The 26,178-nt window shown below is 55.7% G+C and overlaps 1 protein-coding gene across 15 annotated transcripts in view; it reads left to right on the plus strand.

Moving 5' to 3' along the window:
* The window catches only part of LOC129017995 (uncharacterized), a 257,780-nt gene that overhangs the window by 224,371 nt on the left and 7,231 nt on the right, over window positions 1-26,178 (plus strand). For 3 of the 15 annotated variants that reach the window (XR_010124753.1, XR_010124752.1, XR_010124755.1), the window contains exon 2: window positions 24,753-24,852. Coding sequence is in view for 3 of the 15 variants with exons in the window: in XM_063656952.1 (XP_063513022.1) it covers window positions 13,431-13,505; window positions 19,873-20,160; window positions 24,753-24,852 (463 nt within the window). In the remaining 12 variants the exon portion in view is untranslated. Of the gene's footprint in view, window positions 1-10,843; window positions 11,040-13,309; window positions 13,506-19,834; window positions 20,161-22,900; window positions 23,704-24,535; window positions 24,853-26,178 lie in introns of those variants that run through there. The other 12 variants (XR_010124750.1, XR_010124751.1, XR_010124756.1 and 9 more) reach the window with 10 other exon arrangements.

Consider the following 26,178-nt stretch of genomic DNA (forward strand, 5'->3'; position numbering starts at 1 on the left):
TGGGTGTAGGGGAAGTTGCGTCAGGGCTACCAGGGAGGAGGAGGGTTGGGGGCGGGGCGAATTCTGCAGAAGATTCTTTGCTCCTCTGATAGGCTTTGGAAAACCTGGCTTGGGTCAGGCACAGGCCCCCCACCCACCGAATCCCAGGTGTCCTTTGATTTCCCTTGGCATTGACCGAAAGGTCACTTCTTCCCCCCTTCCACTGGCACATGCCTGGACACCACCGTTTGTTTCGCCGTCTCCCGGTATGCCTCCGGTGACACACGTTCACACCATCTGCTGTGGGATACGCCAGTGCCACGCGTGGTCACATGGTCTCCACCTCGGATTCGCCCCTGCTCCTGCCTGCACGTGTCCTGTAAAGCGCGGTCGGCTTTCCGGAGCCCCAGGGCTTTTAGAAGCGGAGCAGGCCACTGCTCTTTCGAAGGAGGAGGGAGGCAGAGGGCTGATGGATCAGTGAAGTTTCAGCTGACGCTACGCCTTGAGACCTATGGGATCATTCTGCGCTGCAGCGAGGCCCTGCCTGCCTCACCAGATGTGGTGAGCCCATCCTATCTCACTGGGAGGGGGCCAAAATCGGATCTGAACGGGAGTCCCCAGAACACAGCAGGCGTCCTGAAGCTCCCCTTCCCTCCGTGGAAGTCGGCTCAAGGAGATCCTGAGGGCGGGACTCCTGGGGGTTTGGCCCTGAGACAGGGCACCGGCGGCCCCATCTCCCACGGCGTCCCAAGCTGGACCCCGTATCCACACGCCGCCGCGGCTGCAGCAGGAGCCTCGCTGCAGCCGCGCAGCGGGGGCATTATTTAAAGGGGACGCAGCCTGACTGCCAGGAGCGGAGCGCGAGTCGGTCCAGCCAATGCGCATGCGCGAGTCGCGAGCGGCTTCTGCCGTCACAGTGCTTCCCACGGTTGTCTTAGAAACCCGTCCCTGAGGCTTGGCAGAGCAGGAGTCCTCCGTGGCAGTGCTTGGGTGGCGGGTCTCTGAGGCTCCGGTCTGACCTCTCCACGGGGTCGACGGGAACGTCTCCGGATGCCAGGAGTCGCAAAGGGCCGACCAGGATGAGGAAACCCCAGGCGGAGTCCGGGGGAAGCAGCACGGCATCCCAGCCTCAGGCCTGCCCGGACGCTGTTGGGGTGAGTCTCCCCAAAAGTCGTGCCGCCGTCATCTCGAGGACAGGTCGGCCTGCGTGCCCCTGGGCTCTTCTCTCACCCCAGGGTCGTTCTCGTCGAGAGCAGAACCCCGCAGCCTCAGGGGTTGCCTGGGGGGGGTGTGTTTCCATGCCTCTGCTGTATGACTCTGTTTCTGTGTGTGTGTGCGTGTATGTGTGCGCGCGTGTGTGCGTGTCTCCCATCCTCTCTTCTCTCTCTGTCTCTCAGTCTCTGTGTCTTTCTTTCCCTCTCTCTGTCGGTTAGTGTGTGCGTGCCCCTCTGCGTGTGTGTCTTTGGCTGAATGTGCCCTGTGCAGCACAAGGCGATTTCTGGCATGTCGGCCTGTCTTTGCTGAGCCTCTTTCTGCGTCTCTGCCTGGGTCATGAGGCCGGCTGTCAATCGTTTTCGCCGCCGCGGATCCGCTTTGGGTGTGTGAAGGCCTGGCCCACGTGAGGAGATGCATCGGTCCCGGAGCAATTGAAATCTCATCCCCATCATGAGCTGCCTCTTTTCTAAGATCAACATGACCACACAGCAACCAAGGAAAAGAGCCCCACAGGAGCTCTTTGTCCCGCAGTAGGGAAGCAGGACCACATCAGAGAAGATGGTTGTACCTTTTCACGGCTCTTCTCTGAGAAATGAAGCCACACCACCATACCGTGTAGAAGAAGCAGCCGGGAATGGGAGATGGCAACAATCCCTGTCACTGTCACTGGAACGCTGGCCTCTCTGGACAAGCCACCCTTTTGGAAGCCCTCCCCTTATGCCCGTGGTGGTGGCACGGCGCTGTATCCTGCCGGGGCTCTGGCCTCTGCTCTATCCTCCCTCTTGCTCTGCCTCACCTGTTTCTCAGGGGCCTGGATGCCTCTCGCTCTGGCCCAATGTCTTCAACAAAGATGACTTCCCAGTCCGTCAGGGACACACTTCCTGCAGATCCGTGTCATGATGGTATCTCTCTCCAAACGTCTTTCTGCTTCATTGGGCAGGTCTCATGACCCTGGATTTCTTGGCTTCCATACGTGTCTCAGACAGGGAAGCTTCCTTGTTCTCCATGTTTCCCCTCATGGGTGGGTGGACTGCCTAGAATGAGCGCTAGGCGACCGTGACTGGCCTTGTCTTCTAGGACAGGTGGTGTCGCATTTCCTCTGCACTTCCTGTCTCATTCTGGAGGGACATCCTCTCCTCTGCTCCTGGGTGGACTGACTCCCTTGATCTTGTGGCCCAAACGAATGTCAGGGAACCAGAGGGACTGGGCTGGGGCTGGGGCTGGGGCTGGGGCTGGGGCTGGGGCTGGGTCTGGGTCTGGGGCTGGGTCTGGGGCTGGGGCTGGGGCTGGGGCTGGGGCTGGGGCTGGGTGCAGGGGAAGTTGCGTCAGGGCTACCAGGGAGGAGGAGGGTTGGGGGCGGGGCGAATTCTGCAGAAGATTCTTTGCTCCTCTGATAGGCATTGGAAAACCTGGCTTGGGTCAGGCACAGGCCCCCCACCCACCGAGTCCCAGGTGTCCTTTGATTTCCCTTGGCATTGACCGAAAGGTCACTTGTTCCCCCCTTCCACTGGCACATGCCTGGACACCACCGTTTGTTTCGCCGTCTCCCGGTATGCCTCCGGTGACACACGTTCACACCATCTGCTGTGGGATACGCCAGTGCCACGCGTGGTCACATGGTCTCCACCTCGGATTCGCCCCTGTTCCTGCCTGCACGTGTCCTGTAAAGCGCGGTCGGCTTTCCGGAGCCCCAGGGCTTTTAGAAGCGGAGCAGGCCACTGCTCTTTCGAAGGAGGAGGGAGGCAGAGGGCTGATGGATCAGTGAAGTTTCAGCTGACGCTACGCCTTGAGACCTATGGGATCATTCTGCGCTGCAGCGAGGCCCTGCCTGCCTCACCAGATGTGGTGAGCCCATCCTATCTCACTGGGAGGGGGCCAAAATCGGATCTGAACGGGAGTCCCCAGAACACAGCAGGCGTCCTGAAGCTCCCCTTCCCTCCGTGGAAGTCGGCTCAAGGAGATCCTGAGGGCGGGACTCCTGGGGGTTTGGCCCTGAGACAGGGCACCGGCGGCCCCATCTCCCACGGCGTCCCAAGCTGGACCCCGTATCCACACGCCGCCGCGGCTGCAGCAGGAGCCTCGCTGCAGCCGCGCAGCGGGGGCATTATTTAAAGGGGACGCAGCCTGACTGCCAGGAGCGGAGCGCGAGTCGGTCCAGCCAATGCGCATGCGCGAGTCGCGAGCGGCTTCTGCCGTCACAGTGCTTCCCACGGTTGTCTTAGAAACCCGTCCCTGAGGCTTGGCAGAGCAGGAGTCCTCCGTGGCAGTGCTTGGGTGGCGGGGCTCTGAGGCTCCGGTCTGACCTCTCCACGGGGTCGACGGGAACGTCTCCGGATGCCAGGAGTCGCAAAGGGCCGACCAGGATGAGGAAACCCCAGGCGGAGTCCGGGGGAAGCAGCACGGCATCCCAGCCTCAGGCCTGCCCGGACGCTGTTGGGGTGAGTCTCCCCAAAAGTCGTGCCGCCGTCATCTCGAGGACAGGTCGGCCTGCGTGCCCCTGGGCTCTTCTCTCACCCCAGGGTCGTTCTCGTCGAGAGCAGAACCCCGCAGCCTCAGGGGTTGCCTGGGGGGGGTGTGTTTCCATGCCTCTGCTGTATGACTCTGTTTCTGTGTGTGTGTGCGTGTATGTGTGCGCGCGTGTGTGCGTGTCTCCCATCCTCTCTTCTCTCTCTGTCTCTCAGTCTCTGTGTCTTTCTTTCCCTCTCTCTGTCGGTTAGTGTGTGCGTGCCCCTCTGCGTGTGTGTCTTTGGCTGAATGTGCCCTGTGCAGCACAAGGCGATTTCTGGCATGTCGGCCTGTCTTTGCTGAGCCTCTTTCTGCGTCTCTGCCTGGGTCATGAGGCCGGCTGTCAATCGTTTTCGCCGCCGCGGATCCGCTTTGGGTGTGTGAAGGCCTGGCCCACGTGAGGAGATGCATCGGTCCCGGAGCAATTGAAATCTCATCCCCATCATGAGCTGCCTCTTTTCTAAGATCAACATGACCACACAGCAACCAAGGAAAAGAGCCCCACAGGAGCTCTTTGTCCCGCAGTAGGGAAGCAGGACCACATCAGAGAAGATGGTTGTACCTTTTCACGGCTCTTCTCTGAGAAATGAAGCCACACCACCATACCGTGTAGAAGAAGCAGCCGGGAATGGGAGATGGCAACAATCCCTGTCACTGTCACTGGAATGCTGGCCTCTCTGGACAAGCCACCCTTTTGGAAGCCCTCCCCTTATGCCCGTGGTGGTGGCACGGCGCTGTATCCTGCCGGGGCTCTGGCCTCTGCTCTATCCTACATCTTGCTCTGCCTCACCTGTTTCTCAGGGGCCTGGATGCCTCTCGCTCTGGCCCAATGTCTTCAACAAAGATGACTTCCCAGTCCGTCAGGGACACACTTCCTGCAGATCCGTGTCATGATGGTATCTCTCTCCAAACGTCTTTCTGCTTCATTGGGCAGGTCTCATGACCCTGGATTTCTTGGCTTCCATACGTGTCTCAGACAGGGAAGCTTCCTTGTTCTCCATGTTTCCCCTCATGGGTGGGTGGACTGCCTAGAATGAGCGCTAGGCGACCGTGACTGGCCTTGTCTTCTAGGACAGGTGGTGTCGCATTTCCTCTGCACTTCCTGTCTCATTCTGGAGGGACATCCTCTCCTCTGCTCCTGGGTGGACTGACTCCCTTGATCTTGTGGCCCAAACGAATGTCAGGGAACCAGAGGGACTGGGCTGGGGCTGGGGCTGGGGCTGGGTCTGTGTCTGGGGCTGGGGCTGGGGCTGGGGCTGGGGCTGGGGCTGGGTGCAGGGGAAGTTGCGTCAGGGCTACCAGGGAGGAGGAGGGTTGGGGGCGGGGCGAATTCTGCAGAAGATTCTTTGCTCCTCTGATAGGCATTGGAAAACCTGGCTTGGGTCAGGCACAGGCCCCCCACCCACCGAGTCCCAGGTGTCCTTTGATTTCCCTTGGCATTGACCGAAAGGTCACTTGTTCCCCCCTTCCACTGGCACATGCCTGGACACCACCGTTTGTTTCGCCGTCTCCCGGTATGCCTCCGGTGACACACGTTCACACCATCTGCTGTGGGATACGCCAGTGCCACGCGTGGTCACATGGTCTCCACCTCGGATTCGCCCCTGTTCCTGCCTGCACGTGTCCTGTAAAGCGCGGTCGGCTTTCCGGAGCCCCAGGGCTTTTAGAAGCGGAGCAGGCCACTGCTCTTTCAAAGGAGGAGGGAGGCAGAGGGCTGATGGATCAGTGAAGTTTCAGCTGACGCTACGCCTTGAGACCTATGGGATCATTCTGCGCTGCAGCGAGGCCCTGCCTGCCTCACCAGATGTGGTGAGCCCATCCTATCTCACTGGGAGGGGGCCAAAATCGGATCTGAACGGGAGTCCCCAGAACACAGCAGGCGTCCTGAAGCTCCCCTTCCCTCCGTGGAAGTCGGCTCAAGGAGATCCTGAGGGCGGGACTCCTGGGGGTTTGGCCCTGAGACAGGGCACCGGCGGCCCCATCTCCCACGGCGCCCCAAGCTGGACCCCGTATCCACACGCCGCCGCGGCTGCAGCAGGAGCCTCGCTGCAGCCGCGCAGCGGGGGCATTATTTAAAGGGGACGCAGCCTGACTGCCAGGAGCGGAGCGTGAGTCGGTCCAGCCAATGCGCATGCGCGAGGCGCGAGCGGCTTCTGCCGTCACAGTGCTTCCCACGGTTGTCTTAGAAACCCGTCCCTGAGGCTTGGCAGAGCAGGAGTCCTCCGTGGCAGTGCTTGGGTGGTGGGGCTCTGAGGCTCCGGTCTGACCTCTCCACGGGGTCGACGGGAACGTCTCCGGATGCCAGGAGTCGCAAAGGGCCGACCAGGATGAGGAAACCCCAGGCGGAGTCCGGGGGAAGCAGCACGGCATCCCAGCCTCAGGCCTGCCCGGACGCTGTTGGGGTGAGTCTCCCCAAAAGTCGTGCCGCCGTCATCTCGAGGACAGGTCGGCCTGCGTGCCCCTGGGCTGTTCTCTCACCCCAGGGTCGTTCTCGTCGAGAGCAGAACCCCGCAGCCTCAGGGGTTGCCTGGGGGGGTGTGTTTCCATGCCTCTGCTGTATGACTCTGTTTCTGTGTGTGTGTGTGTGCGTGTATGTGTGCGCGCGTGTGTGTGTGTCTCCCATCCTCTCTTCTCTCTCTGTCTCTCAGTCTCTGTGTCTTTCTTTCCCTCTCTCTGTCGGTTAGTGTGTGCGTGCCCCTCTGCGTGTGTGTCTTTGGCTGAATGTGCCCTGTGCAGCACAAGGCGATTTCTGGCATGTCGGCCTGTCTTTGCTGAGCCTCTTTCTGCGTCTCTGCCTGGGTCATGAGGCCGGCTGTCAATCGTTTTCGCCGCCGCGGATCCGCTTTGGGTGTGTGAAGGCCTGGCCCACGTGAGGAGATGCATCGGTCCCGGAGCAATTGAAATCTCATCCCCATCATGAGCTGCCTCTTTTCTAAGATCAACATGACCACACAGCAACCAAGGAAAAGAGCCCCACAGGAGCTCTTTGTCCCGCAGTAGGGAAGCAGGACCACATCAGAGAAGATGGTTGTACCTTTTCACGGCTCTTCTCTGAGAAATGAAGCCACACCACCATACCGTGTAGAAGAAGCAGCCGGGAATGGGAGATGGCAACAATCCCTGTCACTGTCACTGGAATGCTGGCCTCTCTGGACAAGCCACCCTTTTGGAAGCCCTCCCCTTATGCCCGTGGTGGTGGCACGGCGCTGTATCCTGCCGGGGCTCTGGCCTCTGCTCTATCCTACCTCTTGCTCTGCCTCACCTGTTTCTCAGGGGCCTGGATGCCTCTCGCTCTGGCCCAATGTCTTCAACAAAGATGACTTCCCAGTCCGTCAGGGACACACTTCCTGCAGATCCGTGTCATGATGGTATCTCTCTCCAAACGTCTTTCTGCTTCATTGGGCAGGTCTCATGACCCTGGATTTCTTGGCTTCCATACGTGTCTCAGACAGGGAAGCTTCCTTGTTCTCCATGTTTCCCCTCATGGGTGGGTGGACTGCCTAGAATGAGCGCTAGGCGACCGTGACTGGCCTTGTCTTCTAGGACAGGTGGTGTCGCATTTCCTCTGCACTTCCTGTCTCATTCTGGAGGGACATCCTCTCCTCTGCTCCTGGGTGGACTGACTCCCTTGATCTTGTGGCCCAAACGAATGTCAGGGAACCAGAGGGACTGGGCTGGGGCTGGGGCTGGGGCTGGGTCTGTGTCTGGGGCTGGGGCTGGGCCTGGGCCTGGGGCTGGGTGTAGGGGAAGTTGCGTCAGGGCTACCAGGGAGGAGGAGGGTTGGGGGCGGGGCGAATTCTGCAGAAGATTCTTTGCTCCTCTGATAGGCTTTGGAAAACCTGGCTTGGGTCAGGCACAGGCCCCCCACCCACCGAATCCCAGGTGTCCTTTGATTTCCCTTGGCATTGACCGAAAGGTCACTTGTTCCCCCCTTCCACTGGCACATGCCTGGACACCACCGTTTGTTTCGCCGTCTCCCGGTATGCCTCCGGTGACACACGTTCACACCATCTGCTGTGGGATACGCCAGTGCCACGCGTGGTCACATGGTCTCCACCTCGGATTCGCCCCTGCTCCTGCCTGCACGTGTCCTGTAAAGCGCGGTCGGCTTTCCGGAGCCCCAGGGCTTTTAGAAGCGGAGCAGGCCACTGCTCTTTCGAAGGAGGAGGGAGGCAGAGGGCTGATGGATCAGTGAAGTTTCAGCTGACGCTACGCCTTGAGACCTATGGGATCATTCTGCGCTGCAGCGAGGCCCTGCCTGCCTCACCAGATGTGGTGAGCCCATCCTATCTCACTGGGAGGGGGCCAAAATCGGATCTGAACGGGAGTCCCCAGAACACAGCAGGCGTCCTGAAGCTCCCCTTCCCTCCGTGGAAGTCGGCTCAAGGAGATCCTGAGGGCGGGACACCTGGGGGTTTGGCCCTGAGACAGGGCACCGGCGGCCCCATCTCCCACGGCGTCCCAAGCTGGACCCCGTATCCACACGCCGCCGCGGCTGCAGCAGGAGCCTCGCTGCAGCCGCGCAGCGGGGGCATTATTTAAAGGGGACGCAGCCTGACTGCCAGGAGCGGAGCGCGAGTCGGTCCAGCCAATGCGCATGCGCGAGGCGCGAGCGGCTTCTGCCGTCACAGTGCTTCCCACGGTTGTCTTAGAAACCCGTCCCTGAGGCTTGGCAGAACAGGAGCCCTCCGTGGCAGTGCTTGGGTGGCGGGGCTCTGAGGCTCCGGTCTGACCTCTCCACGGGGTCGACGGGAACGTCTCCGGATGCCAGGAGTCGCAAAGGGCCGACCAGGATGAGGAAACCCCAGGCGGAGTCCGGGGGAAGCAGCACGGCATCCCAGCCTCAGGCCTGCCCGGACGCTGTTGGGGTGAGTCTCCCCAAAAGTCGTGCCGCCGTCATCTCGAGGACAGGTCGGCCTGCGTGCCCCTGGGCTCTTCTCTCACCCCAGGGTCGTTCTCGTCGAGAGCAGAACCCCGCAGCCTCAGGGGTTGCCTGGGGGGGTGTGTTTCCATGCCTCTGCTGTATGACTCTGTTTCTGTGTGTGTGTGTGTGCGTGTATGTGTGCGCGCGTGTGTGTGTGTCTCCCATCCTCTCTTCTCTCTCTGTCTCTCAGTCTCTGTGTCTTTCTTTCCCTCTCTCTGTCGGTTAGTGTGTGCGTGCCCCTCTGCGTGTGTGTCTTTGGCTGAATGTGCCCTGTGCAGCACAAGGCGATTTCTGGCATGTCGGCCTGTCTTTGCTGAGCCTCTTTCTGCGTCTCTGCCTGGGTCATGAGGCCGGCTGTCAATCGTTTTCGCCGCCGCGGATCCGCTTTGGGTGTGTGAAGGCCTGGCCCACGTGAGGAGATGCATCGGTCCCGGAGCAATTGAAATCTCATCCCCATCATGAGCTGCCTCTTTTCTAAGATCAACATGACCACACAGCAACCAAGGAAAAGAGCCCCACAGGAGCTCTTTGTCCCGCAGTAGGGAAGCAGGACCACATCAGAGAAGATGGTTGTACCTTTTCACGGCTCTTCTCTGAGAAATGAAGCCACACCACCATACCGTGTAGAAGAAGCAGCCGGGAATGGGAGATGGCAACAATCCCTGTCACTGTCACTGGAACGCTGGCCTCTCTGGACAAGCCACCCTTTTGGAAGCCCTCCCCTTATGCCCGTGGTGGTGGCACGGCGCTGTATCCTGCCGGGGCTCTGGCCTCTGCTCTATCCTCCCTCTTGCTCTGCCTCACCTGTTTCTCAGGGGCCTGGATGCCTCTCGCTCTGGCCCAATGTCTTCAACAAAGATGACTTCCCAGTCCGTCAGGGACACACTTCCTGCAGATCCGTGTCATGATGGTATCTCTCTCCAAACGTCTTTCTGCTTCATTGGGCAGGTCTCATGACCCTGGATTTCTTGGCTTCCATACGTGTCTCAGACAGGGAAGCTTCCTTGTTCTCCATGTTTCCCCTCATGGGTGGGTGGACTGCCTAGAATGAGCGCTAGGCGACCGTGACTGGCCTTGTCTTCTAGGACAGGTGGTGTCGCATTTCCTCTGCACTTCCTGTCTCATTCTGGAGGGACATCCTCTCCTCTGCTCCTGGGTGGACTGACTCCCTTGATCTTGTGGCCCAAACGAATGTCAGGGAACCAGAGGGACTGGGCTGGGGCTGGGGCTGGGGCTGGGTCTGTGTCTGGGGCTGGGGCTGGGGCTGGGGCTGGGGCTGGGGCTGGGTGCAGGGGAAGTTGCGTCAGGGCTACCAGGGAGGAGGAGGGTTGGGGGCGGGGCGAATTCTGCAGAAGATTCTTTGCTCCTCTGATAGGCATTGGAAAACCTGGCTTGGGTCAGGCACAGGCCCCCCACCCACCGAGTCCCAGGTGTCCTTTGATTTCCCTTGGCATTGACCGAAAGGTCACTTGTTCCCCCCTTCCACTGGCACATGCCTGGACACCACCGTTTGTTTCGCCGTCTCCCGGTATGCCTCCGGTGACACACGTTCACACCATCTGCTGTGGGATACGCCAGTGCCACGCGTGGTCACATGGTCTCCACCTCGGATTCGCCCCTGTTCCTGCCTGCACGTGTCCTGTAAAGCGCGGTCGGCTTTCCGGAGCCCCAGGGCTTTTAGAAGCGGAGCAGGCCACTGCTCTTTCAAAGGAGGAGGGAGGCAGAGGGCTGATGGATCAGTGAAGTTTCAGCTGACGCTACGCCTTGAGACCTATGGGATCATTCTGCGCTGCAGCGAGGCCCTGCCTGCCTCACCAGATGTGGTGAGCCCATCCTATCTCACTGGGAGGGGGCCAAAATCGGATCTGAACGGGAGTCCCCAGAACACAGCAGGCGTCCTGAAGCTCCCCTTCCCTCCGTGGAAGTCGGCTCAAGGAGATCCTGAGGGCGGGACTCCTGGGGGTTTGGCCCTGAGACAGGGCACCGGCGGCCCCATCTCCCACGGCGCCCCAAGCTGGACCCCGTATCCACACGCCGCCGCGGCTGCAGCAGGAGCCTCGCTGCAGCCGCGCAGCGGGGGCATTATTTAAAGGGGACGCAGCCTGACTGCCAGGAGCGGAGCGTGAGTCGGTCCAGCCAATGCGCATGCGCGAGGCGCGAGCGGCTTCTGCCGTCACAGTGCTTCCCACGGTTGTCTTAGAAACCCGTCCCTGAGGCTTGGCAGAGCAGGAGTCCTCCGTGGCAGTGCTTGGGTGGTGGGGCTCTGAGGCTCCGGTCTGACCTCTCCACGGGGTCGACGGGAACGTCTCCGGATGCCAGGAGTCGCAAAGGGCCGACCAGGATGAGGAAACCCCAGGCGGAGTCCGGGGGAAGCAGCACGGCATCCCAGCCTCAGGCCTGCCCGGACGCTGTTGGGGTGAGTCTCCCCAAAAGTCGTGCCGCCGTCATCTCGAGGACAGGTCGGCCTGCGTGCCCCTGGGCTGTTCTCTCACCCCAGGGTCGTTCTCGTCGAGAGCAGAACCCCGCAGCCTCAGGGGTTGCCTGGGGGGGTGTGTTTCCATGCCTCTGCTGTATGACTCTGTTTCTGTGTGTGTGTGTGTGCGTGTATGTGTGCGCGCGTGTGTGTGTGTCTCCCATCCTCTCTTCTCTCTCTGTCTCTCAGTCTCTGTGTCTTTCTTTCCCTCTCTCTGTCGGTTAGTGTGTGCGTGCCCCTCTGCGTGTGTGTCTTTGGCTGAATGTGCCCTGTGCAGCACAAGGCGATTTCTGGCATGTCGGCCTGTCTTTGCTGAGCCTCTTTCTGCGTCTCTGCCTGGGTCATGAGGCCGGCTGTCAATCGTTTTCGCCGCCGCGGATCCGCTTTGGGTGTGTGAAGGCCTGGCCCACGTGAGGAGATGCATCGGTCCCGGAGCAATTGAAATCTCATCCCCATCATGAGCTGCCTCTTTTCTAAGATCAACATGACCACACAGCAACCAAGGAAAAGAGCCCCACAGGAGCTCTTTGTCCCGCAGTAGGGAAGCAGGACCACATCAGAGAAGATGGTTGTACCTTTTCACGGCTCTTCTCTGAGAAATGAAGCCACACCACCATACCGTGTAGAAGAAGCAGCCGGGAATGGGAGATGGCAACAATCCCTGTCACTGTCACTGGAATGCTGGCCTCTCTGGACAAGCCACCCTTTTGGAAGCCCTCCCCTTATGCCCGTGGTGGTGGCACGGCGCTGTATCCTGCCGGGGCTCTGGCCTCTGCTCTATCCTACCTCTTGCTCTGCCTCACCTGTTTCTCAGGGGCCTGGATGCCTCTCGCTCTGGCCCAATGTCTTCAACAAAGATGACTTCCCAGTCCGTCAGGGACACACTTCCTGCAGATCCGTGTCATGATGGTATCTCTCTCCAAACGTCTTTCTGCTTCATTGGGCAGGTCTCATGACCCTGGATTTCTTGGCTTCCATACGTGTCTCAGACAGGGAAGCTTCCTTGTTCTCCATGTTTCCCCTCATGGGTGGGTGGACTGCCTAGAATGAGCGCTAGGCGACCGTGACTGGCCTTGTCTTCTAGGACAGGTGGTGTCGCATTTCCTCTGCACTTCCTGTCTCATTCTGGAGGGACATCCTCTCCTCTGCTCCTGGGTGGACTGACTCCCTTGATCTTGTGGCCCAAACGAATGTCAGGGAACCAGAGGGACTGGGCTGGGGCTGGGGCTGGGGCTGGGTCTGTGTCTGGGGCTGGGGCTGGGCCTGGGCCTGGGGCTGGGTGTAGGGGAAGTTGCGTCAGGGCTACCAGGGAGGAGGAGGGTTGGGGGCGGGGCGAATTCTGCAGAAGATTCTTTGCTCCTCTGATAGGCTTTGGAAAACCTGGCTTGGGTCAGGCACAGGCCCCCCACCCACCGAATCCCAGGTGTCCTTTGATTTCCCTTGGCATTGACCGAAAGGTCACTTCTTCCCCCCTTCCACTGGCACATGCCTGGACACCACCGTTTGTTTCGCCGTCTCCCGGTATGCCTCCGGTGACACACGTTCACACCATCTGCTGTGGGATACGCCAGTGCCACGCGTGGTCACATGGTCTCCACCTCGGATTCGCCCCTGCTCCTGCCTGCACGTGTCCTGTAAAGCGCGGTCGGCTTTCCGGAGCCCCAGGGCTTTTAGAAGCGGAGCAGGCCACTGCTCTTTCGAAGGAGGAGGGAGGCAGAGGGCTGATGGATCAGTGAAGTTTCAGCTGACGCTACGCCTTGAGACCTATGGGATCATTCTGCGCTGCAGCGAGGCCCTGCCTGCCTCACCAGATGTGGTGAGCCCATCCTATCTCACTGGGAGGGGGCCAAAATCGGATCTGAACGGGAGTCCCCAGAACACAGCAGGCGTCCTGAAGCTCCCCTTCCCTCCGTGGAAGTCGGCTCAAGGAGATCCTGAGGGCGGGACACCTGGGGGTTTGGCCCTGAGACAGGGCACCGGCGGCCCCATCTCCCACGGCGTCCCAAGCTGGACCCCGTATCCACACGCCGCCGCGGCTGCAGCAGGAGCCTCGCTGCAGCCGCGCAGCGGGGGCATTATTTAAAGGGGACGCAGCCTGACTGCCAGGAGCGGAGCGCGAGTCGGTCCAGCCAATGCGCATGCGCGAGGCGCGAGCGGCTTCTGCCGTCACAGTGCTTCCCACGGTTGTCTTAGAAACCCGTCCCTGAGGCTTGGCAGAACAGGAGCCCTCCGTGGCAGTGCTTGGGTGGCGGGGCTCTGAGGCTCCGGTCTGACCTCTCCACGGGGTCGACGGGAACGTCTCCGGATGCCAGGAGTCGCAAAGGGCCGACCAGGATGAGGAAACCCCAGGCGGAGTCCGGGGGAAGCAGCACGGCATCCCAGCCTCAGGCCTGCCCGGACGCTGTTGGGGTGAGTCTCCCCAAAAGTCGTGCCGCCGTCATCTCGAGGACAGGTCGGCCTGCGTGCCCCTGGGCTCTTCTCTCACCCCAGGGTCGTTCTCGTCGAGAGCAGAACCCCGCAGCCTCAGGGGTTGCCTGGGGGGGTGTGTTTCCATGCCTCTGCTGTATGACTCTGTTTCTGTGTGTGTGTGTGTGCGTGTATGTGTGCGCGCGTGTGTGTGTGTCTCCCATCCTCTCTTCTCTCTCTGTCTCTCAGTCTCTGTGTCTTTCTTTCCCTCTCTCTGTCGGTTAGTGTGTGCGTGCCCCTCTGCGTGTGTGTCTTTGGCTGAATGTGCCCTGTGCAGCACAAGGCGATTTCTGGCATGTCGGCCTGTCTTTGCTGAGCCTCTTTCTGCGTCTCTGCCTGGGTCATGAGGCCGGCTGTCAATCGTTTTCGCCGCCGCGGATCCGCTTTGGGTGTGTGAAGGCCTGGCCCACGTGAGGAGATGCATCGGTCCCGGAGCAATTGAAATCTCATCCCCATCATGAGCTGCCTCTTTTCTAAGATCAACATGACCACACAGCAACCAAGGAAAAGAGCCCCACAGGAGCTCTTTGTCCCGCAGTAGGGAAGCAGGACCACATCAGAGAAGATGGTTGTACCTTTTCACGGCTCTTCTCTGAGAAATGAAGCCACACCACCATACCGTGTAGAAGAAGCAGCCGGGAATGGGAGATGGCAACAATCCCTGTCACTGTCACTGGAACGCTGGCCTCTCTGGACAAGCCACCCTTTTGGAAGCCCTCCCCTTATGCCCGTGGTGGTGGCACGGCGCTGTATCCTGCCGGGGCTCTGGCCTCTGCTCTATCCTCCCTCTTGCTCTGCCTCACCTGTTTCTCAGGGGCCTGGATGCCTCTCGCTCTGGCCCAATGTCTTCAACAAAGATGACTTCCCAGTCCGTCAGGGACACACTTCCTGCAGATCCGTGTCATGATGGTATCTCTCTCCAAACGTCTTTCTGCTTCATTGGGCAGGTCTCATGACCCTGGATTTCTTGGCTTCCATACGTGTCTCAGACAGGGAAGCTTCCTTGTTCTCCATGTTTCCCCTCATGGGTGGGTGGACTGCCTAGAATGAGCGCTAGGCGACCGTGACTGGCCTTGTCTTCTAGGACAGGTGGTGTCGCATTTCCTCTGCACTTCCTGTCTCATTCTGGAGGGACATCCTCTCCTCTGCTCCTGGGTGGACTGACTCCCTTGATCTTGTGGCCCAAACGAATGTCAGGGAACCAGAGGGACTGGGCTGGGGCTGGGGCTGGGGCTGGGGCTGGGGCTGGGGCTGGGTCTGGGTCTGGGGCTGGGTCTGGGGCTGGGGCTGGGGCTGGGGCTGGGGCTGGGGCTGGGTGCAGGGGAAGTTGCGTCAGGGCTACCAGGGAGGAGGAGGGTTGGGGGCGGGGCGAATTCTGCAGAAGATTCTTTGCTCCTCTGATAGGCATTGGAAAACCTGGCTTGGGTCAGGCACAGGCCCCCCACCCACCGAGTCCCAGGTGTCCTTTGATTTCCCTTGGCATTGACCGAAAGGTCACTTGTTCCCCCCTTCCACTGGCACATGCCTGGACACCACCGTTTGTTTCGCCGTCTCCCGGTATGCCTCCGGTGACACACGTTCACACCATCTGCTGTGGGATACGCCAGTGCCACGCGTGGTCACATGGTCTCCACCTCGGATTCGCCCCTGTTCCTGCCTGCACGTGTCCTGTAAAGCGCGGTCGGCTTTCCGGAGCCCCAGGGCTTTTAGAAGCGGAGCAGGCCACTGCTCTTTCGAAGGAGGAGGGAGGCAGAGGGCTGATGGATCAGTGAAGTTTCAGCTGACGCTACGCCTTGAGACCTATGGGATCATTCTGCGCTGCAGCGAGGCCCTGCCTGCCTCACCAGATGTGGTGAGCCCATCCTATCTCACTGGGAGGGGGCCAAAATCGGATCTGAACGGGAGTCCCCAGAACACAGCAGGCGTCCTGAAGCTCCCCCTCCCTCGGTGGAAGTCGCCTTAAGGAGGTCCGGAGGACAGGACTCCTGGGGGTTTGGCCCTGGGACAGGACACTCGCGGCACCCTCTCCCAGGCTGCCCCAAACTGGACCCCGGATCCAGTCGCTGCGGAGGCTTCAACAGGAGCCCCTCTGCTACAGCACAGTTGCCATTGTTTAAAGGAGCAGCAGCCTGACTTCCAGCACCAGAGCTTTAGTCAGCCCAGCCAATGTGCCTCCACAAGGCTCTCCCCGCGTCTCTGCCTGGCTTGTGTGGCCGGTTGTCAGTCATTTTTCCGGCGGCTCCAGTTTAGGTTTGCGAAGGTCCGGATGAAGTGGGGAGCTACATCTCTCTAGTAAGAATTTAAATCATCTCCTCACCCTGAGAGGCCTCTTTTCTCGGATTAAGGCCTCCACCCCACAGTCAAGGATAAAAGCCTCACCGGAGAGGTCATTGTCTACCCGCAGGAGCAGTGCGGAGCGACCTGAAAGAAGATGGTTCTCATTCGTCTCTCTCTTTCATTTTCTTGAGAAATCTAGCCACAGGGTAACTCAGGTTTTGAGAGGATGGGAACGGGACGTGGCAAGGATCTGTGAGTGCGCAGGCTGTGTTTCACATATCATTAAATATAGTCTAGTGAGGGTTCTGCAGATAGCTGGCGTTTAAGTTTGTTTTATTGAATCAAGGAAAAGAAAAAACGCTGAGAAAATAATGACACATCTTGCCTGCCATCCCATCTGACTGTTATAAATTTAATAGTAATTTTAATTTATCTTCAATTGTAAAGGTCCTTGGCAGTGATACCTAATTTCCTAAGATAGCCTTGCTTCATATTGTATGATTAAGATGTCATGCATATCAGAGTATCTGGAAATTCTTCCCAACGTCCTTGACATAGGTGATTAATCACATTCCCAAAATAACATACCAAAACGAATAACAGAAAATCATTTTAAGTTGTGGTTGCTTCATGCACAAAACATTTCATGTGTGTCTGGCACTCTTCCGGGCACAGATTTCATCTTAACCTAAGTATTGAAATGCTTGTGCCCTTTGATTAATTTTTCTATGTAAATACTTTGATAATAAGCTACATTGAGGCCGGGTGCAGTGGCTCACACCTCTAATCCCAGTTCTTTGGGAGGCTGAGGCCAGTGGATCACAAATTCCGGAGATCAAGACCATCCTGGCCAACATGGTGAAACGCTGTCTCTTCAAATATACAAAGAATTAGCCAGGTGAGGCCAGGCTCTGGCCTATGCCTGTAATTCCACACTTTGGGAGGCTGAGGAGAGTATATCACCTAAGGTCAGGAGTTCGAGACCAGTCTGTCCAACATGGCAAAACCCTGTTTCTAATAAAAATACAAAAAATTAGCCGGGTGTGGTGGCAGGTGCCTGTAATCCCAGCTACTCAGGAGGCTGAGGCAGAAGAATCCCTTGAACCCAGGAGGCGGAGGTTGCATTGAGCTGAGATCATGCCATTGCACCATTGGGCCTGGGTGACAAGAGTGAAACTCTGTCAAAAAAAAAAAAAAAAACCTGGTCTATACTAAAAATACAAAAATTAGACCCTGAAGGTCACGTCCAAATGAGAAAGACATTGTTTGGCTCAAATAGTCTGACACTAAGGAATAGTGCAGACTGGACAAGTGAGGTGACTGACACCTGTAATCCCAGCACTTTGGGAGGCCGAGGCTGGTGGATTACCCAAGGTCAGGAGTTGGAGACCAGCCTGACCAACATCGTGAAACTCCATCTCTACTAAAAAAAAGTTCATGAAAATTAGCCGGCTATGGTGGTTCATGCCTGTAAATCCCAGCTACTCAGGAGGCTGAGGCAGGAGACTCGCTTGAACCCGGGTGGCAGAGGTTGTGGTGAATGGAGATCACACCACTGCACTCCAGCCTGGCAACAAGAGTGAAACTCTGTCTCAAGAAACAGAATAGTGCAGAGTAAGAGCAGATTTATGTATGTATGTATGTATGTATGTATGTATGCATGTATGTATGTATTTTCAGAGAAGCAGGGAATCTGGAATTTTGGGTGAAATGTCTGTTTCCAGAAGCTGAAAATGCTCTCAAATGGAATATTCAGGCTAGCCTCTATCAAGCTTCTCCTTGTTCTATGTGTGAATAGCATGGGACAGAGGGAACAGTTTGAGCCAAGGCAGGATGGTGGGATGGGACAGATGGCCAGGGCTGCTGCACTGGGGGCCGTAGTGGAGAATTTGGCTGGAAATGCAGATGGGACCAGACCATGAAGAGTCTCAAACACAGACCTGAGGACTCTGACCTTTATCCTGGGGGCGTCAGGAAGCCATGTTATGTGAAGGAACAAGGCTGTTTCTCCCTCAGCACTAGTGCAAGGAAAGGCCAGGGAGGCCCTCAGTGGAAGCTTGCTGCTGGATTTGTTGATGTGCCTTTTCTCCTGCCTGCAGTAGGGTCAGAATTGCCTGGGGTACTGCACACTTCCTGCCAGGAATAGAAGGCCCCACAGCTATAGCACCCCTCTTCCCTTTAGTTCTTTGGAGGGATGAACACACTATTCAGCCTCTCTGAGACTCAGTTTTCTCATCCATAAAATGAAGACAGTATAGCAACCTCGCAGGTCACAAGGATGTTTTGAAATTTGGTGAGCACAGCATAGCAGGTGTATTTTTGGGTCCTATTATTACATGTGAACCAAGTTGCCTTGTAGAAAAGGCACAGGCTCAGGGGACCTGTGTTTCAATCCCACTATGCCCCTGTAATGCCCACCTCTCAGGTATGATGGAAAGATTAAATTCACGGAGATGATGCCTGTGCAGCATCTGATACCCAGCAGATGCCTAAGAACCTAACCTACCACCCACCTGAGCAAGCACAAGCAGTCCTGCTCCTCCTGCAAGCACTGGGGATGCTGCCAACCACCCACCTTAGAACACTGCTCCTCCTCCCTCTCTGCAGGGGGCATTTTATAGGCCTCAGTCGCTGGGCTTGCTGTCCTCTCACCTGTCACTCAGCGCGGGGCTCAGAGCAGGCATTCTTCACCTTTGCAAGAAGCTTCTCTATGCATCCCTGTCCGCAGGCTTGCTGAGTGCATTCACCTATTGTATTCCTTATAATCAGGACAGAGTTGCTCCCCACTGTGTAGATGAGGAAATGGAGACCTAGAAAGGGAAGGAAAGACCAACACTTTGAGCACCTGCAATGTGCCTGAGGCAATGTACCCATTAGCTCTGCTTCACAGCAGCCCAAGAGGGAGGTATTATTCTTCCCCTGTGTAAATGTGGGTGTTGAGGCTCAGAGAAGGACAGTGACTTGTCCAAGGTCACATAGCAAGCAACCATCAGTGCCTGAGGGAAACCCAGGTCTTTCTGACTTCAGAGTGTGGGATTTAGAACAAACATTTCCAACGTGAGATCGACAGATCCATCCCCCAGTGCTGTTCCAAGGACCAGATGGGGTCATAAGTGTGTGAGTACCTGACATGGTGCCCAAGGACTGGGAGTAGAAGCAGAATCCCATCCACCTCCACCTAATCATACAGAGAAAAGAGACAGGAGCCCAGGGAGGGCAGTGCTGTGCCCAAGCTGTCAGCAAGCAGTAGGCAGAGCCCAGGACCCTGCTTTCCCGTGCCCATTGCTTCCCAGTTCAGGGCAAGGCCACCTCACCAGGGCCTTTCCCTCTCCTAGAGAGGAACTCCCCAAGTTCCTCTGACCAGGCAGGAGAGTGAATGAGAGCAGAAAATTCCACTTCAGCACACACACGTGGAGCCTGAGGCTGAAAGCTGGAATCCCAGACTTTGACACTCAAGAAGCCACCTCCACACTCTTTCAGCACCTCCACCTGGGACATTCGTGAGCACTTTGCTTCCCTCCCAGGGTAGAGGGGGTGTCCCAGAGACACTGGGGCCCTTAGAAGGCACTATGAGTTGGCAGTGACTCCAGCAGTGTGGTGGGATTGTGGGAGGTGTAGGAAGCAGGGGAAGCAGATCACAGCACTCAGGATGGCCAGAGCTGAAGGCATCAGAGTCCTCTGCCCTTGCTCTGCAAAAAAAAACCCACAGCATATTCCCCTCCCACTCCACACCTCCCACGGTCAGCAGTCGGTCCCAGAGGAGGAGCAGTGAGGCCTCAGGAGGACAGCAACCACTGCTGGCAAGGCGTTGGTGTTCTCCTGTTGAACTGCACAGGTTGTCAGCATCAGACAAGGTCGCTCTGTGACCATGATGGGTCAAGACAAAGCAAGGTCACTTGGTAGCTATCATGGCTCAGCTCATGCAAAACATGGACAAAAATGACCTCACACCCCCTCCCCTGTGGCTATGTCATGACCACTACCTCCTTGTCAATTGCAGCGTTAGCTTTGGTCTTGTCTTCCTTCCTTCTAGGTAAGATTGGGGAAGATGCCAGGTGATAGAATCCACCCTGCCTCTGACAGCATCCAATCTGGAGCAAAGGCTTCTTTCAACCCTCCCCCAAGCTTCCAATACAAGCCCAAATTCTGGAACAAATCCTTTCCAACACCTCCTTCAGAAAAGCTCCCTGGCTCCAGGCAGTGCTTGCTCCCCTCCCTGCAGCAGGGAGCCCAGCTTGCGAGCTGCAGGTGTGCTCCAGGTGGTCACTGGATGCAGGGTATTGACAGATGGATCCCATCGATACCCCCACTGCATAACCATGTAAGCACATCATCCCCCACTTGCACATGAGGAAACGGAGTTCCGCAGGGTGGAGAAGGGAAGACATAATTTGTCCTTCAAATGCGATACCGGTGAGATGTGAGAGGCAGTACCCCTCATAACTCTGTGAGGCAGTGGGCACACCAGGACCCTCCCAGGAAGTTCGGGTGTGTGGTCGCCCCCATTGCATAGCATGGGCGGGAGTTGGGGAGACCACACATGGGTCTCGCCACCTCTCCACTGGCCCGACCTCCCTGCAGACCCCCGGGACAGAGTCAGCATCTGCTTGCTGGCAGGCCTGGCCACCAGAGGTCTTTGCTTATGTCTAAGGTCCCTGTAGTTGTGGTTCACAGGATGGGGGCTGCTCCTGAGATTCAGCACCACACAGGCACTGCACAGCACTGTGCCATGGTGGTGGGCACTCACTTTCCAGATAGGGCCCATGTTGCCAGCAGGCATGATGCATCATTTACCCGACCCTGAGTGCAATAGGTCATTTTATAGAAAAAAACTTGGGCCAGGCGCGGTGGTTCACACCTGTAATCTCAGCACTTTAGGAGGCCAAGGCGGGCGGATCACAAGGTCAGGAGCTCAAAATACAAAAATTAGCCAGATGTAGTGGTGGGCGCCTGTAGTCCCAGCTACTCGGGAGGCTGAGGCAGAAGAATCGCTTGAACCCAGGAGTCGGAGGTTGCGATGAGCCAAGATCATGCCACTGCACTCCAGCCTAGGTGACAGAGCAAGACTCCATCTCAAAAAAAAAAAAAAAAGAAAAGGAAAAATATTTGTAGATGAATGAAGGTGACTCCTTTGAATATTGGAAATGATTTTATTTTAGCCATTGGTCTGGCAGTCATTCTGATGGGGTGACATGTGTCCCTGCCTTAGTCAGCAGAGCACAGGAGTGTGCTACACCTCCCCTCAACTAAGATTCAGCCCATGAGCAGGAACGCCTGTCTTTGTGTCATACCAACAGAGAGGATGTATCTGGTTTCACCATTCACTGCAGAGGCAGAAATTACCCAGAAAGAAGAGACAGTCTGTTCCCAAGAGTGTGTCCTTTTGACTCAGCATGGGGGTCATCTCCCTTCCTTGGCCGGGACCCCCAACCTGAACACAGAGGCAGAGAACATGTGAAGGGCTCCCATTCCCAGGTGGTCCAGGGTACAAGCTCTGAGTCTGTGGTCCTGGTCACTGCCCTTTTCTCCACAGCATGGCTGCCACCATCCTGGGCTGGGGCACAGAGGGGCTTTGCAGAGATCAGCATAACAAAAGCATCAGTGAGATGCTGCAATTGCAAACCGTGATACTTTCGTGGGCTGCCAAGTCAGCCTAAGCTATTTGTTGCTGCACTCAGTGTCCCCAGACAGCTGTGTGGCTGTCACTGCCTCTGGTGTGTCCCTTTTACTTCTCTTCTCCTGTCTGAGCTTCTGTTCTGAACTCTGTCTCTAACTTACAAGAAGTCAAGCTCACTGGATTCTGAGATCTTCAGGGTCAAGGACTGTGTCAGTAGTTCATGTCTCTTTCTAGAGATCACAGCTTAGTATCTGGCACAGAGTAGATACTCAGCCAATGCCAAATGATTCATTTTCCAGAAAGCTGAATTTCATCCATAATCCTAGTCAATGCAAATACATTCTGCCGGTGGTGTGTGTTTGTCCTCTGAAGGCGTTTTCCCAGGCTTTGTAAATACATACAGGCCACTTAGAAATTTGAATGTCAAAGAATAAAGGAGCTTAGAAAGTAAACATTGGAGAAGTGTGGGAGGGTGGTATTATTTGCAAGACATTCCTTGGTCCTTGTGAGTTCTAAACACCCTCGATGAGCACCGAGTCTGGGCCAGGCCAGACACCCAGCTGGACCCAGGAGATACTGAGGTGAGTAAAGCCAAAATGCCTCCCTTCAGCAAGAGGCAGGCAGTCACACCAAAGTGATAAAGGCACAAAACCCAGAGGCAGCAGAGGAGAAAGAACTACCTTGTTCCTGGACAGTGTGACCTCAGGGAGAGCTTTGAGAGGAGGACATCTGTGCAGGGCTTGGAAGGATGAACACAAATTTGCCGAGCAGAAAAGGGAGCCAAGGAAATCCCGATGGAGAACAGCTTGGGTGAGAGTGTGAGCCACGGGATTGAGGGGCACAGGCATGGAACTGGAGGAGCAGAAAGAATGAGGAGGTCAGCAGAGGTCAATCACAGAAGGGTTTGAATCCTGGTGAGGGAGCGGTGGGTGCTGCACAAGGGACATGGGCCTGGAGGAGATGCAGTTAGCTCTGAGTGAAGATGGAGCACGCCATCCACTAGGGAACCACAAGATGCAATAGAAATAAGAACCCTGAGAAGCCTGCACAAAGGATGAGAGTCCCAGGGGTAGCACCAAGAAGGTCCCTGTCAGAGGCCAGCTTGGAACGGAGACAGAAAAGACTCTTGAGGGTCTCAGCTGCTGCAAACCTCCTCAACAAATCATATTTTACCTTCAAATATTTGCTAAAGAATACTAACTATTGGAAGAGCAATGGTCCATTGATAATAATTATTCCCTCACTGTACATTTTTTACAATTCTCAAAATGCTCTCGGTCCAGTGTCTCATTGGAACCCCCATATAATCCCATTTTACAAATAGGGAAATGAGGCCCTGTGATGTCACACTGAGGTTTGCAGCAGTTCCAGGATAGAAAATAGGGAGCACTTTCATCTCAGCCCTGGGTATGAGTCTCAAAGTTCCTTTTCTGGGAGGGGGTCCTTGAGGCCACCCAGCAGTCCATAGTCCAAGTCTTATTCTTCCTCCTTGGGCTTCTCCACACCTGTGTTCAAAGCCTCCTTCTCCTCCTTTGTTCTCAGGTACCACTACCAGCTATTGGGCAGGGAGACCTCCTGCTGCTGCCCATCCTAGGGTGCATCCTCCAACATGGGTGCATTGTGGTTCAGCCAGCACCTACACTACCTGCAGCCCAGGGCTCCTGTGGTGGGCCTGAGGTTCCTCCCTATCAAATGGAGATGTGCTGGGGTTGCTTCCTTTGCTGAAGCCCATGTCCAGGTCATCTTCGGGGTGGCCCAGGGTACAGGGCTCTGGGGACAGGCCAGAGGGCTGCAGGGGCAAAAACCAAGAGGATGAGGGGATCTCTGAGTCAGACCACCTGGATTTGCATCCCAGAGACTAGCTGAAAGGCCTAGGGTGGACTGGTTCACCTCTCTGGGCATCAGTTTCCCTGTAAAGTGGGAGGTATAACAGATTCACTCCTACAGTTGTCTCTGAGCTTTACAGCAGGTAATGTGTGCAAAGTAGTTCGCACAATGCCTGGCACATGGTAGGTGATAATAAACAGGGTTACTATGATATCATCATCTGAGCTAGGTCACTCATGCACTTCTTCAATGCTTCAGGGTTCCCCTCCATCCCTCACACGGTAGCAGCAAGTGAAAGGGCTGCCCCTGGCCTTGAGGAGCTCACATCTTCTCATTTCACAGGGGTCTCCGTCCAGTGACCACACACGCCTGGCATGCAATAGGCGCCTCATCCACATCTGGTGAAAGAGTGGAAAGCAGGTCATTATCATGTATTGTTTGGCACAGAATCTGCAGTAGGGGACAGAGAAGTGAGTGACTGTAGTTGTGCTCACCAGTTCCTGTCCCTGAATTTTCAGGGATCAAGAGGCCTTAGCAAGTCTAGTACCAGGGAGTGGGCACTGTGTGGTGGGGCAGGAGGCAGGTCCTGAGAAAGGCAGTGAGGTGAGGAGAGGAGCTCTGCCTTTGAGGTCTGGGAGATCCTTCACCAGGACCTCACCAAAGGCCCCGGGCAGGTCATCCCTCCTCCCAGAATCTCTCTATGCTCTTCTGTATAATGGGGCTAGCCTGGAAGAGATACTTGCACAACCATGTTCAGAGCAGCATCATCCACAATAACCAAAAGATGGAAGCAACCCAAGTGCCCATGGATGGATGGATGGATCAACAAAATGCTGTCTATGCATACAGTGGAATAGTGTTCAGCCTTGAAAAGGAAGGAGATTCTGATGCCTGCTGCATCAAGAATGAACCTTGAGGACATTAGGCTGAGCAAAAGAAGCCAGACCAAAAAAGCAAATGCTGTATTATTCCACTTTTCCAAGGCACCTAGAGTAGTCAAATCCATAGAGACAGACAGGAGAATGGTGGCTACCAGGTCCTGGGGAGGGTGGTGATTGGGGAGTTGTTGTTAAATGAGTTACAGAATTGTAGTTTTACAAGATGAAAAGCATTCTTGAAATTGGTTGCACAACATTGTGAATGTAGTGCCACTGAAATGTAAACTTAAACATAGTTAGACAGTAAATTTTAGTTTATTTTACCACAGTTTTAATAATGGGGTAGTTATGCCTGTCTTCTTGTTTTGCTGTAGGATTTCATGAGATAACATATAAGGAACCACCCAGCATGTTGCCTGGCACATAGTAACTGCTCAATAAATCACAACTGGATGCTATTGAAGATAAAGTTACCTGACTTCTCTGAGGCTTGCTCTCTTCAGCTGAAAATTCTCCCAAAATATATTAGATGAGACCCTACTGTATTATACTGGGTTCATAAATACCACTCCCCCTTTTCCCTTCCCACAGAGTGCAGTGAATAGAAGACACTTCTCTGCACCCCAAAAGCTCCATGCTGATTGCGAGAAGGAAATGCTGGATGGAGGGGTTCCTGGAACTACTGTGAGGGGTGAGCTTTCCCCAGATGTCTAGAAATGAGGCAGAGGCCCGACATCTTCCACCCCCACTAAGGTTACCTTGCAGTTCCCAGCTGGCTCTATACTTCCTAGAAACTGCCACTTTTCTGCCTCCGTTACCTAATAGCCCAGTCAGCACCATTATCATCATCACCATGATCGCCATCACCATCCTTACAATCACCAACACTATCATCATCGCCATCACCATTCTTACCCTCACCATTCTCACCATCATCAACACCAGCGTCTTCACCATAACTATCACTATCGTTATCACCACCTTCACCATCACCATCCTCACCATAATAATTATTGTCACCCTCCCCATCCTCATAATCATAATCATTATCAACATTACCATCACTATCATCGTCACTATCACCATTCTCACCATCATCATCCTCATCATCATCACCATTATCCTCACCATAACTATCGCTGTTATCATCACCACCTTCGCCATCACCATCCTTATCATCACCATCACAATCACCACCATCACCATTCTCACCATCACCATGTTCACCTTTACCATTCTCACCATCATCATCACCTTCATCATCCTCAACGTAACTATCACTTCATTATCACCACCTCCACCTTCACCATCACCATCCTCACCATCATCATCACCACCATCACAATGATCCTTGCTACATGGAACCATGCATTCTGGGTAGGAGGGCTCTTGGGTCAGGGCATCTAACACATCTCATAGGATAGAAACCCAGCCCCTTAGGGTCTCACAGTTGGTGAAGTAACTGATTCTTGTGAGGTCATGTTCCTCTGGGTGATGTGGGATGTCACAAGACCAATAAATATGGGCTGAAGCCCATCACATCACTTCTTTTTTTGGTAAAATAAGCTCCATCATCAGTAGTAGTTGTATGATAGCAGAGAATAAGAACTCAGCAAATGTAAATAATTTGATGCTATGAGAAGCATATGAAGCGGAGTCCATATTCCGATATGCATCTTTCCAATGATGGCAATTCTTTACCACTTCCATGAAGGAAAGGAGAAAATATTATTACAACATTACCAGAAATCTGTCTGGTCTAGGCAAGGCAGTTCCTCTTTCCAGGGTCTCAGCATTGCTCATTGTCAGCAGTCAGGGCACTCATCTGGGCAGTAGGCAGCACTGCTGCAGGGAAGTTCATGTTATTGGAAACATGTAGCATCTTCTCCTGCTACCATCGCCACATTGTCCATGAAACCACTGGGCAAACGATGGAATCTGGGAAAAGTTCTCATAACCAGAACATAATCATCCATATCAGGATATCAGCATCCACCCAACACTACTGTCCAATCAA

The sequence above is a fragment of the Pongo pygmaeus genome, chromosome 19 (genome assembly GCF_028885625.2).
Source record: "Pongo pygmaeus isolate AG05252 chromosome 19, NHGRI_mPonPyg2-v2.0_pri, whole genome shotgun sequence".
NCBI lineage: Eukaryota > Metazoa > Chordata > Mammalia > Primates > Hominidae > Pongo > Pongo pygmaeus.